The sequence below is a fragment of the Zootermopsis nevadensis genome, unplaced genomic scaffold (assembly GCF_977971745.1).
Source record: "Zootermopsis nevadensis isolate Lab colony 2312 unplaced genomic scaffold, Znev_1.0 Znev_ptg000022l, whole genome shotgun sequence".
Classification (NCBI taxonomy): domain Eukaryota; kingdom Metazoa; phylum Arthropoda; class Insecta; order Blattodea; family Termopsidae; genus Zootermopsis; species Zootermopsis nevadensis.
In genome coordinates this window covers 27335967-27349909 of record NW_028259154.1, presented here as the reverse complement: position 1 = coordinate 27349909, position 13943 = coordinate 27335967, and the positions used below count along the sequence as shown (strand labels likewise).

General features: G+C 42.0%; 1 protein-coding gene across 1 annotated transcript in view; it reads right to left on the bottom strand.

Moving 5' to 3' along the window:
* Nucleotides 1-13331, bottom strand: part of LOC110836403 (xylosyl- and glucuronyltransferase LARGE1) — a 99319-nt gene extending 85988 nt beyond the window's left edge. Inside the window, exon 1 of the mRNA XM_022077548.2 lies at nucleotides 13131-13331. Coding sequence (XP_021933240.1) covers nucleotides 13131-13188 — 58 coding nt within the window. The 5' untranslated portion in view covers nucleotides 13189-13331. The remainder of the gene's footprint in view (nucleotides 1-13130) is intronic.
* Nucleotides 13332-13943: the final 612 nt, after the last annotated feature.

The window sequence follows — 13943 nt, the reverse complement described above, 5'->3', positions numbered from 1 at the left end:
GTTCAGCCCAAAATACCAGTTAACAGAACGAACGAATGGAACAGACGTGCGTTACTAAAGCTATTGACTTTCAATCGGTCTGTCAGCTGCCTATCCTGACAGGGCAAAACTGCACGGTGCAGTACAATGGGCCTTTCAGTAGGAACATTAGACCACTGTCATTTCAAACAGCCGAATCTCTTTCATCATCACAAAACACAACATCAGTTGTTACAGTTCACAATTCCATCTGCTATGTCACCTGTGCCCTGCAGTTCAGTTCCAATGCGACGTTTCGGTCTGGGGTCCACACACACAAAGCGATTCACGTAATTGAGCCGCGACTGAAGTGGACCTCGCATCGCAAACAAGTACACAGATTACAAAGGGCGAATTGACTGCAAAACGCTATTCCATTTCTTCGGTTCAAACATGTGAATTCAGTGAAATTCGTCGTGTTATTGATACCCGGTCTTGGGGGTGACGTTGTCTGATGGTGTTTAGGCTAATTTGAAACTGTAGGGGTTGCCGAGGGGGTGTGTTGGTGCCGACTGTAACTGAAAGCTGTCACTGCTGGGGTGGAGACGCAAGAGGGTGAGACATGATTATATTCATCAGGCTAGGATGTTTGCAAAGCCTGTAGACCCAAGCCTCACAAGGGGCAAACTGCTTGTACGAAGAGTCGACAGACACAGGTGACCAAGACGAAGCCATCGTGATGTAGAATTTGTAGGTAGGTAACGTTTCGTAGGAAAACACTGCCTCTATCTGCAGGGCTGAAATTAGTGCATAGTTCGCAGGGTCAGGGGGAAGACTAAATAGAACTTGGCAATCAGAAGCTGAGGCGAACAGGATGTTCGATGCAGGAGGGCATTTTCAGGAGAAGGGGGGGAAAGTGGCTCTATAAGGGACGAGAACGAGGCTGATATTGCAAAGAACACTGAGCTTATTTTTCGCGAAATCCGGACGTTTTTGTTCTTAATATATTAAAATGAAGACACTCATTTCCTATTCGTCACCCGGTAGCTGACCCCACACGACGTACATACGTTCAAATTCACGTAATTCAGCAAGTTTGTCACTTTGCTGCACGAGGCAGGTATCACCGCACCCCGGCACTTTACAGCAGGAAGTCACAAAAGGGTTCAAAGGGCGAATTTCCTCTGGGACATAAAACGTTTTCATTGCTGCATTTGTGCAGTGGAATTACTGCCATCCGTTGCTACAAGTGGCCTGTCGCAGCTCACTGCGAGGTCAGCGACGTAAGTTCATCTCACAACAAACTCAAATGCACTTTGGGCGTGTCACCTCCAGACGGGCACAACGTCTCGCGACCAATCTGCCAGGTTTCAGATTGCCGAAAGCTACAACACTAACAGTTGATACAGCGTTTCTGTGGTTCTAATCGCACTTTTAGACGGTGGCTGGTTCTGTGCTTTCGCACTGTTACACTGACATAAGGTTTCATGAATCTGCTTTGTTCGTAATCTTTCAACTCGTGCAATTTCAAGACCTGGCTCTTGGCACTGCACATAAAAACCTTCACTTAGCAGCAACAGTAATAATACACGTACAATAACGTCGGTAATAAGGGTTCAGCAGTAACCCCCCCCCCCCCCCCCCCCTCCTCGACCACGATAGTGAATACAATAAGGCAAATAAGATCACAGTTCACACAGAAAAATACGGTCGCCTTTTCTGATTAGACGAGCCTGCAACATAGTTCAGCAGCACTACAGTGCACAGTGCGGAGTCCTTGTCGAGAAGCCGACAGGTCGCTCAGCTAATTATTTAATGTATTTTACGACACCCGGAGGTTCACTGAACTGATCGCAGTCCTTGGCTTCCCTACTTCCTTCAAACCCCTCCTCATCCATCGACATCAAATCGAGCAAGTCGTTGCTGCCATTTCGAGACTACACTTCGTATTAATCTGACATAAATATTTCAAGGGCTCTGAATCTGAATATCTTGCGGGCGTTTCTACAAAAGAAAACAAATAATTCCGGCGACAACAGCCACCTTTCTGCTTCTCATGTGTGTGAGGGGGGGGGGGGGGATTTCAAAGCGAATTAGCAATGAAGTAGCCTTGAAATTCATTCGCTCGTTCTCCTGGATGAATTTATTGAGTGTCAGTATCCATCACAAAGCCATACTTCTGCGTCATTCATATTACATTACATTATTTACTGGAACCGAATTACACAATACAGAATTTTACGCCATTACGCTTTCCAGAAAAAGGCCACGACCGGACACCGAACCCACCTCATATCAATTACTACGACGAGTAGGAGGAATTCATTAGAACTGTGTCTTTTATGTGACTTTGCTGAATGACCGATCCACCTAGTCCGAAGTGGTCTAAGGACGACCGATAAACCACCGCGAAGCAACTGTAAACATTGTGGCCTCTAATCAAGATAACAACATCAGGCACTTCCAGCTCAACAACAACAACAAACCTCAAAGCGTTCCGCGATACTGGCACGAAGTTTGCGGTTAAAACGGAAAATACAACCTCTCTGTCCAAGACAAGCAGCACATGAAACGGCTATTCTGTGTCAGTGAAGTTTACAAGCCGATTTCTTTTTTCCGACAAAATGCACGAGTGGTTATAAGGAGACCACAAAATGGAAGACGACTTCTAAATTCAAAGGAACAGGGGACTGGGGTTCAGAAGGGTGGACTTACTGTGGTTATTGCCGACTTATTACGACACGCGAGTGTCAAACACGGACTTCTGTGACTTCAAACTAATATTAATCATCCCTTTCAAGAGACTTGTGGGTTGCGGAAATTAAAAACGAACAGACAATCTGACGACAAAGTTATCAATTTTTCTTTCTTTCTTTCTCTCTTTCAACGTGATATCAGCGACACTCTTGTCCATGTTTATGGAATTACTGATAAATCGTGGCTCGCAGAAAAGGAAATTAAACGGTCAGCTTGAATGATATCCATCGTCGTCTGTGTCTGCGACAGTTTCCGTGTTCAGCGCGCTATCTGGGACGACGTGACTCTCTCTACTGGATCGCGAACTACGAGCGAGTCCCACCAAAAGCTCGCATCAATTAGAATTTACAATCCTTACGGAAACATCTGAATAAACGACACAAGCTACTTACGTATTGTGCAAGATGAGTTATCAAACCCGAAGGCCACGTATGTGCGGGCTGGTCAACATTGATTTCGCAAAATTTTCGTGCTGAAACGACGGTCTCCTTTAACATCTCTCCCAAGAAAGCTGAGGAAAATCATGAAACACCTCAGTTAACACAACCGGCTTCAGTTCTTGAACGGAACCCAGGACTTCGCAATTAATACACAGCTGTTGTGATCACTCCAGAGTGACGTTTCGTTTTAAAACTGCAACAAGTCGGGAAATGCATGCACTGCGCAATAACGTAAGTGAAATATTCTCCCAAGCAAATTATATGCGTATCGATTTTGTTGCATATTCATGTAAGTTTTCACGACGACGTGCCAACTGGTGATGCTTCGTACTATCGAAATGATTTCGTTCAAGACGGCGATGTGTTCCACGCGAAAAGGCCTCTCTTCTGGACGATACTAGAACCTGACGGCCCCGAAAATGTAGCACGAGCTCACGTCTACGTTAGAAACAGGAACATTCCAAGGTGGTGGATGCTCACGTCATGAGACAGCGGACTTATGGGCGCAGGGAGATGTACATTATCACCCACGTTTTCAGGCTTTTGTGCCAGAACTGGAGAAGAGAAGAATGTCCCACTTCCCCGTTCTCAGGGCTCCGTACACCTAATTTTAGCTCTTTGTAGAAACACGAACCACAGGCCTTTCTTTATTTATAAAAATTCTGTGTAGCGCCACTTCAGTACCCTGACTTTTAGGACTGATTCAGCCGTGTTAATCCTCACACGCGGCTGAACGTCAATGAAAGGCAGCGGCCACATGAATTCCTTATAGCTGTCTGTTCGAACAGAAAGATGTTACGTCAAGTTAATTCGGCCATGAAATTATCTGATGCCTCCCGCTGTATGAAACTGCAACCGAGAAACGACACGGGATTTCACTAATTTTCCGCTTACTTATAAATCATCAATATCTCATGGGCTGTCACTGCTACGCTCCGTGACTTTACAAAACACGATGATTCTTTAATGAACACATCATTTGTAGGATCTGAGGTTTTCACGGCGGTGAGTCTGAAGAGGGCTGTCTTCTGAGTTTTTGCGCCGTGCAGTCTGGTAGAAGTTTACCCTCTACTTCTAACTATTACTACCACTACCACTACTACTACTAGTGCTACTACTACTACTTCTAGTGCTACTACTACTACTACTTCTAGTGCTACTACCATTACTACTTCTACCAGACCACACGGCGCAACGACCCAGAAGACGGCCGCCATCTTAACACGTAATTTCTTTGACGTTAAAGAACGAAATGCTGAGACTACTCGCCAGCAAGCAAGTTCTTACGATGGGTTATACCTGTAGCACGAGTTTTACTTCCCTAATTCTGTAAATGATTGTTACAATGGGCCCACAGCTATTAAACGTTGCGGTGAAACACTACTTCGCATCGTATAAAGCCGCTAAACTGCCTTACTTTCCTTGTATCAACAAAACAAAAAAGAAGTTTGAGTTTCACATTTGACGGAGAGAACGAAGCAGTTCTTGAGGATCACAACAGCCCGTCGCCACTGGGACCTGTAATTATTCATTGCGAGTCGTATATTTGAACACCAACTTTCATATCACCTTTCCACCCACGCCCAAGTCTCGCAAGTGGTCTCTTCGTTTCAGGTTCTCCATTTCTTGAGTGCTACATGTCCCTCCTGCCTAATCCTCCATAATGCTATAGCTCTAATATCATCTTAACATTAATGCTTCAATTTAACAAGAAGTCAGAATCACAGGAAAGGGAGTCGGTAGCTCCCACATAAATCGGGGACTGACAGGGATCGAAGCTGGATCAAAGATTTTGACAGCACAGCAGCCGAGTGGCACTGGAATGACAAACCCCACTATTTGCAAGTCGACGTATTATTCCACTCAGCAGCGAATTCTGTGCTGCAATGGCACTTACACTGCCTGTCAATGACAGTCGGCAAATACGCAAACTAACAATAGTGAAACGGAGGTTGCAAATTCATCGCTAGTTATGCAACCAGCGTTGCATCGTCTTGCTGTTACAAGAGAAGGAAGATTGTTACAATCGCCCTAACACCGTCACCACAAGCGAAGAAAACGTCTTTGTTGAGCTGGAAGGCCGTGTTCTAACAATTACGAGAGGCAGCTTACAATGAAACACGAATCCACTGGCAAATGAAATATGAAGTTCTTCCAACCGTAATTTATGGTCATTCCATACGTATCATCTGCATTACTGACCTGCGCCTCGCTACTTTTATCACAGCCCTGGAAATTAAAATCGTACACATGTGGGAGAAAATGTATATTCGAGACATTTCCTTTGGAATCCTTTAATTACTTCCTCTGATATTCTCGGCAAACAAAATCAGGCTGTCATCATATAACTCGTGTTTCTTCATACGCTACGCTCTGCTACGTCAGATTAACATCTCTGGACAACAGTAGACTCTCTGGTGCTATTCTGCCGTCTGCGAGCGTAGTTAGGTTTATGAAGCAGATACCAACACAATCTGTTGCGTTTCTCTTAATTAACAGATTATATCTCACTGTTGCGTACGTGAGGATGCTTTGCATGTTGTACGTACATACATACCCAAAGTACTTGTCGTTTCAAGAGTCAAACCACGCATTTTGTGTCTACACCGAAGTAAGTTATCAATAGCAGATGTGTTAAACTGATTATGGCGACGAAAACGCGTGTTAGTTGCAATGCCATGCACATGTTATTCGTCTGAGCTACAAGCCGAATACTGGACTCTCTGCCACGGTGATTTCCGGAGCGGTCCATCGATCGGGTTTGAACCCCTGCTACTGGCCGTACAAGCACCCAGTATTTCCTGCTTGTTTCCACAACTTTGTCAAACAACCAATTGCAGTGCATCCTTATTCTTCCTTCGTACATCACACCTCGAGTTCTCTCACGCAAACTGAGAAATGTCTGCACGTACAGGCCCGTGATTAGGAATAAGAAAATGAAGACGTGGATAAGCAAGGAATTTAATGTAAACATTTTCCAAGTTAAAGAATCTATTACGTACTCCCCATGACAAGAGACACGAAGTCTGCGAAGCCATTTCTTGAGAAACCTCCGTGTACTGAGAGTAGATCCACTACGAGAAGTAGGATCGTCTGACGACTTTAGACGTTATTTCAGATCAGTAAATATAAAGACGAAATTTGTCTCAAGCTGATGACGATACGCAGATATCGATGGCTCACAATTCAGTTTACATAGAAACGGTCAAATCCTTTATAATTTTCGAAACGTTGATGTTACAGTCCTAAATCCCGACTTTGCCCCCCCCCCCCCCCCCCCCCCCCCCCCTCTTCGTCCACTCCCAAGCAAGGATTGAAATCTTCGTCTATCCGAAGGCTTTGCTTCTGACTGCATCGTCGTCATAATCCATCGCCACTCGGGTGTGGGCCAACAGAAGGGTCCATTATGTTCGTGCTCTTACCGAGGGATCTAGAACCCCTTCCGAACGATGTAATGACGCGGTATCAACTTGTCTCACTAGCCCAGGAGTCTGTCATCTTGCACGCGTACTTTCAGATTTCCTGTACGCCTGAGGATAAATAATACGGACATGAGAGGGGGAGGGGGCAGCTGCTCACTGAAGCACGTGCACAGAAAACTGAGGCCCGAGTAGCGCACATAATTTAACCCAGGTGAGTCAAGGAAATTGTTCTCGCAATGGAGAAACATGACGCTGTTAATTTAAACATACACCGGAAGTAACCAAACTGTTCCGGTTGCAATAATTTTTTTTCACAAAAAAACATGATGTAAAATACACCAGATAAGCAACCAACTAACGCAATGCATCAGGGTCCTTCCCGAGAAACTGATAGTCGGTCAGCTAGTCAAGATTCACCATCGTGTTCATAAGAGCCAGCATCCAGCCAACTAAACCCCTAACATTTTCAATATTATCTTCAAGTCGGTTTGTCACGCGCGTCGAATTAATTAACACTGTACCAGTCACAAAACATGAATACAATCTAACTCGAAGTTTGACGACAGCTTAAAACGTGTTGTTACGACATAAGTGAACAGACTCTAGTCGCAAGTGGTTTGCGAGCCACAAGCTGCTTTACAACTAATCCTAACTGCATTACAAGTGGCCTCTTGGGCCGTTCGAGAGGCAAATGAGTTTCAAACACAAATGTGAAGGCAACATATCGTTATGTGAATTTATTCGCCAGAATTTTTACACGAAAAACGCTGAAGGGTTGTCTGTTATGCAAAAAGTCCCTAGTAAGAGACAAAGTAGGAGGTTAAGGCGTCCCTTCCGACCCTGATATCGGGTTACGGTCTCAGCTGACAGTTTAATCTTATATGATGCAGTTGCTTCTTTATCGGTTTTCATCATCGTCTTCCTAAGACTGATGCATTATATATGAGACCCGAAAAATTCCGGGTTTTTGGCAAAGATGTACAGTAGTTTCCGGCTTATGTTGAAGTGCACACAGCGACATCTGGCAGTTTGAGAACTGTGCACGATGGGGAATAATTGTGTCTGTCCTTGCGCAATGAACAAAATGCTTTCACCCACCAAAATAATCGGTAAATATAAAACACCAGTGCATTTCTTTAATTTTTGCCACAAAATACATTTCAGTCGATGTTGTTATTCGTCTTCGTGTTGATAAATCTATAATCTACATACCGTGTATGAAAATCAGCACGAAAATTTACAATATCGCCAATTAAATCACCGTGTTTTGAAATTGATAAAACACCCACAATAATGGTCTCAAACGAAAATCGAGTATTTTTATATTAACATTGCCCTGTAATGAAAGTGCGTAGTATATAATTTTCTCACAAATCAGAAATTGAGGCACAATCAAAACGTGAGGGCGAGTGGTCTGTAGTCAGGTGGTCCCCGATTCCACTCGGAGTTCGAAAACGTTTAGTATTTTTCTATTTCCAGATTAAAATAGAACACCCAAATGGTCCACGAGAGCTTACGCGCGAAATAGAATATAACTTAGGAACTGAGGGAGTGGCGAAAACAATCGGATAATGAAAGTGTTATTACTTGGTGGCACAAAGCAAACATTCTGATGAACATTTTCCACTCACGCCTCGCCCGGTAAACAAACTGACCTGACCCTTCCGTCTAACACGCACATGACCGAAGTTGACTGCTTCGGATTTTTAAACCGTGATCAAGAGAATGAACTTTGCAGTGCGAACAGCCGGCGCGATTTTGCAGAAATAAGACACGATCATGATGACAAAAGCAGTTTTTATTAATGTTCTCGTGAGCACCTTGATATTTCTGAAGGCCGTTCGAATGACGCCCAACGCTTAACTTCCCACAAACCAACTGTTCAGTCAGAACAATCATAAAACAAATTAATTGTATTAACATTTATAATTGAAAATAAACAACAGCCTCCTTCCCGTTTCCTGTCCGTCCGTCCGCATGTTTTTCTTTGAAGGAATTTCTCTCACTAACGACTGATGTTAGAATTGTTAAGCCAGTCACGAAATGGCGGCCTACGTGAAGGGACTTGGGTCAGTTTTGCAGTGAGGAGTCTGGGAGCCCAACTGAAAAAAACAGAGATGTAATTATTGACCCCCAGAGCCTCACGTGTCTTGATCCGGGCCGAGCTCTGGGTAAAACTTTACATACCTTTTTGTGTATGTTCCCCTCAGAAGGGAGAAACAATATCCCGCCCTCTTGTTAGCATTAAAGGTACATAAAGGACCCAGCAGCCAGGAATCCAATTTCCAGCTAAAGTTTTTCCTTCTGACAGAGAACTGTAGTCAGTAAGGAAATAAGCCCAGCCGTTCATCATGACAAATCAAATGGGCCGTCTACTTTCGTCTGCGTGTTACAAATTCTGGGGCAATTTTCACATTCCAGCAGATCAACATTCAGAAAAGTTTAATTTTCTCAGGATCACATTCATGCATACTGTTTGTTCCCTTTCTAGATAATTTTTTATCGCAATAATTTCTCCTAAAGTAGGAGCATTATTATTATTATTATATTTACAGTTTAACGACGCTTTTTCTGTAGCGTAGAAAAAGAGGACTGTAGTGAAAAATTAATTGGAAAGGATGTGGAAGGAAGCGGTCATGGCCTAATACGTATTTGATACCATCAAGACATTTTCCTGGAGGGACTGAGGAAAACCATGATCCCCGGTCAGGACAGCCGGTGTCCGGGCCGAGATCCGAACCCGGGCCTCGCGAATACGAAGCAGGAGTGTCTCCGTAGGGACACATTCTTGTACGATTTCATACAGCATGCAACTGCCAGCAAAGCGAATATTAAACTGATCGCGTTTTTTCACGAACGGTACCGAAAAGTAGGTCGCGAAAAAATTTCTTCGACCTTGAAAGCCAGTAGCCCAAAATGAAAATCCTTTCTCCACTTCATCAAACATGACATTTACCCCAGAGACCTGCGTGCGTGCGTAAAATCCGGAAGTGACTGCTTCTGTCCGAGGTTTGTTCACGTGGGATTATGGTAACACTACCACCAACTTCCTTCGACCTACCAAAACGGATTTCATTTACTAGCTGTAAGGTTTCGGCACACGGGTTTATGACGTGCACATACGTCATCACCTTTCATTACGTCACCCTTTTTTTACTTTCGTTCGAACCCCGACCCTTCCCACTCAACAGCTCGAAACTTAAACGGTACATGAACATTTCCTAAATTATCTGATCCGCCCAACCGACGACTTCCAGAATTACAGGAAACTCGTCACCAGGGGTTTTCACTCAAGTCAGTACAGGCTGAAAGTAGGGTTAGGTGTAAAGCACGAAGTCCATTTTGCGGAATTATGAACCGGATATAAGATTCAATAAAATTTACAATTAGAATTTGCAACGTTTTCTCTATTTGAAAACGAAGCCTCTGTCTTGCTGAAACACGTACACTTGTTTCTAAGACTACAAACAGGTACGTACTACAGCTGATTGTGAATTGGAACGGTGAGTGGAAAGTTCAACTCAGAGGATAACTCTGGCCAAAAAAAAAGAATCATGATGAATTACATTATCTCCATTATTTGTGAACTTACCCCCATCCCAAATAATATAAAATGTAATCAGGCAAATGTCCTGCGTCGCTGCAAAGAACAAGACACAAAATTCTGTGTCGTGCGATTGGAATCTGCACACTCCAGGTGATTTTTAAGTTTTCTTGAACAAGTTAGAAAGAATTTTAAATGATCTTCGGAAACTGCTTGATATTATCTTCCAATCTATGTCTAGGTCTCTCCAGCAATCTCTTCCCTCAGACCAATACCCGATGAAAATTGGGACTCGGTATTAAACAGCCATGATGTGGATCCAAAATTTAACACATTCTTAAACATCTTAAGAAATTTTGAAGCAAGTTTCAGCATCAAAACAGTGAAAAGGATATCTGAAAATGATGAGTGGATTACCAAAGGCATCAAAACATTCTTCAGATGAGATCTTTACCTGAAGTGCCATCTAGTAACATCCAAGTAATGAAAATTTACTGCAACAAATATTCCAAGATCCTTCAATTTCTCGGCCTACAAATTGACAATAAGTAAAATTTGAAAATACATTCATTATGCCTAAGACAGAAATTGCAAAGTTAGCGTACTTTGCTTTCTTGTGATGTGAAATTATTTTCTGGGGGAAACTTAAACAGCAAAAGGGATTTTACGTCCAAAAGAAAATCAGTGGAATAATGGCATTCACAAAAGGAAGAGCCTCACACAAGGAACTGTTTAAGAAATTCAATATTCTTCCACAAGGCAGCAAATTCTTGCGCTCATTACCATCATCAACTTCAAATTGATTCATCCACAATACAAGTACAACACTAAACTCTGTAAGCATAAAACAGGGTTTATTAAATTGGGATTAAGCTATTCAATCAATAATCTTCCCTGCTTATAAAAAAGCTGAATCATGAAATAAAAGTTTAAGCCAGCACCAAAAAGAGTTTCTCACGTGTCCCAATCGACAGAAGAATTGGCCTCGACCAGAAACTCTCAGCTGTCACAAACACATGTGAGCAAAAGCAGACACTGAGTAATTGTATTCCGCTGTGTCGTGGTCTGCCTCCTTGGCCTGAGCCTGTGAAGGGTCAATTCAATGCAATGCAAATAAATTGAATTCAATTCAATTTTATCCTGTGCAGTGGTTAACAGAATCTTCAATATTCATCGAAGACAATTCTCCTGATTAACTGTGATACAGTGCAACTGCACAGACAAATTGTATTTAATTGTGTCTCCTAATTAATCTTTATCACTCTGCTAAACAAAAACACACTGCAATTAAGCACACGTCGCCAGTAATAAAGCCTCGAGGCCTGCGACTGGCAGCTTCTGTTCACTATTTCAAGGAGCCACCAATCATGAATGCTCTCTGCATGCATTTCAACCTCTTACTTACATCATTAGCCTCAGAACATTTTAATATTATTACAGTTTTATCTGTGGATGTAATGTTTAATGAAGTACTTTCTCAAAATGCTCAGATTCCACACAAGGCAAGAATTTGCTGACAAGATGGTGGCCTTAACAGTGGGCAATATATTATTCAGCGGACTAGAATCCTGTATTTGTATGTAAACTGCTATATTAATTTTATTATGGACCTAATTTAGAGGTTATGCCTTTTCAGTATGAACTGCAATAGGCAATAATTATAATTTTATAATTAAATATCATCCCCAGTGAAACAAATTTCAGTCCACTTCATTCGCTTGAAGCTTGAAAGTGCACATTACAGGTTACAGGCCTGTCGACGAGGAGTCTGGAGATAGTTCTGCTATCTTTAAGCCTCCAGACAGGCTCGTGCACAGGCATTTTGTGCGGCAGCGAAAACTGGACATTGAAAAAGGACAAAAACAGAATTACAGCTGCTGAGATGAAATTTGTGAGACGCACTGCAAAGTACACTTCGAAAGGCTGTAAAAGAAATTAAGACATACTCAAGAGTTAAAAAGAGAACCCATTTTAGACAAAATTCTGAAATATAAAAACAATTGGCTTCAACATGTAAACAGAATGCAGAGAGAGAGAGAGAGAGAGAATTCCCAAATTATTAAAAAAAAAAAACACACCAAGTGGACAGAGAAACCTGGAAGATGGCAGAAGAGACTTTCAGACTGTGAGGCTGTGACCCAACTCCTTGACTGTCTGATGATGATGAAACAAATGCAGCAACCAAGTTTATGTGTAGCATCAGAAAAAATTGTTTTTGATGCCATTAATTATTGTAGTGGTTAATTACAAGTATGTGTTCTAATAAAATCACAAAATACTGAAAGGGGAGGATAGCAAATGCCAGAAATAAAAGTTGCAGGATCCAGACCATTCTCAACTAAAATCTGGCAGGAAAAATCAACTCTGCACAGACCCCTATCAAGTCCACATAACCTAAATTTTTACAGTTTAGTAATGCAGCACAGTCTGTTAGCACTCATGTTCAGAACCTGTGTCCACTGCAGCCTATTTTTTTGGATTTGTTCATTTAATTCTTTTACCAAAATTCTTTCCCTATTTCCTCACTTCTCTTTCTTTTCTTTTATTTTATGTCTAGTTATTTTATAGCCCCATAGTGCCCTCCAAAATGTCTTTTCAGACATGAATTTCTTGGAAATCTGCCCTTTTCATAGTCCAAGATTCTGATTCATACAAAGTGTTGGGACTGCCATAACCTTGAAAAATTTTATTTGGTTATCTTTTCATGTTTTATTTTCTATTCATTAATACTTCATTTACTGACAAATTATCTGTTGGGGTCGATGGCTTCCTTAATTGTTACAGTTGTTCCTTTTCAGGTCTTCTGCAAGGCCATGCAGTAGATAGGAAAATATATCCATGTCTGACCTTGGTAGATAAAAATGCAAAAGTGATACATGGGACACTGTCCTACACAGAACACACTACTGCAGAATTTCGTATTAACGAACAAGTTAATATGAAGACAGCATTTGACACACAATTCATCGAAAGACATAAACAAGGAATTATTATATTGTATTAGCTCACTACTGGCGCGAAGCTCCGTGATGTCGTGTAGACTGCATCTCATTTCCAGTTCCATCATTTTTCGAATGATTCACACGTAGCACTAAAACTTCCACATATTTCTTTCATAAAAACACAAAACACATTTAAAATCAACGCAGTATTCATGAAAACACAATATATTAACTTTCACCTCACAAAACGGAACTACCTCGCCAACGACCACGAAGAGAGAAGAAGTCGATTAAGAAAATGCATTACGTCAGATCCTTCGATTATCGATTACTTATTGCATCATATCGATGCCACACGATGTCAGTGGGTTCGACTCATATTAATTTTAAGCTCGGAAATGGAACAACCCCTTAAATTGATTTAAATAAATGGGCAAAATTTTGTGTGGGTGGAATTTTACCACAAAAGCCAAAAAGTTCAAATTATTCTATTTTAAATGAGGCAGTAATAAAAAATCACCAATCATAAACGCAGACGTCAGCAACCGCGCAACCAATGACCATGCAGCAAAGCACTTCTTCAGAAACAAACAGTACTCTTACCTAGTCAAAATTCCCCTGTGTTCTATGGAACCAAAATGTTATTTACCGTCTTCACAAAAGCCTGCCACTCGACCATACTCAGAGCCTCGCCAATTCACACCCGAACCCCGATTTCCCTTAGACCAATTTTAATACATTTTCAATATAATCATCCCACCTACGTCTGGGTCGTCCAAGAGGTATCTTCCCTTCTGGCCTCTCTGTTAAAATTACACCTCGTTTCCTTGTTGCACGCTGTATGCCCCGCTCATCTCAGCATTCTTGATTTGATGATCCT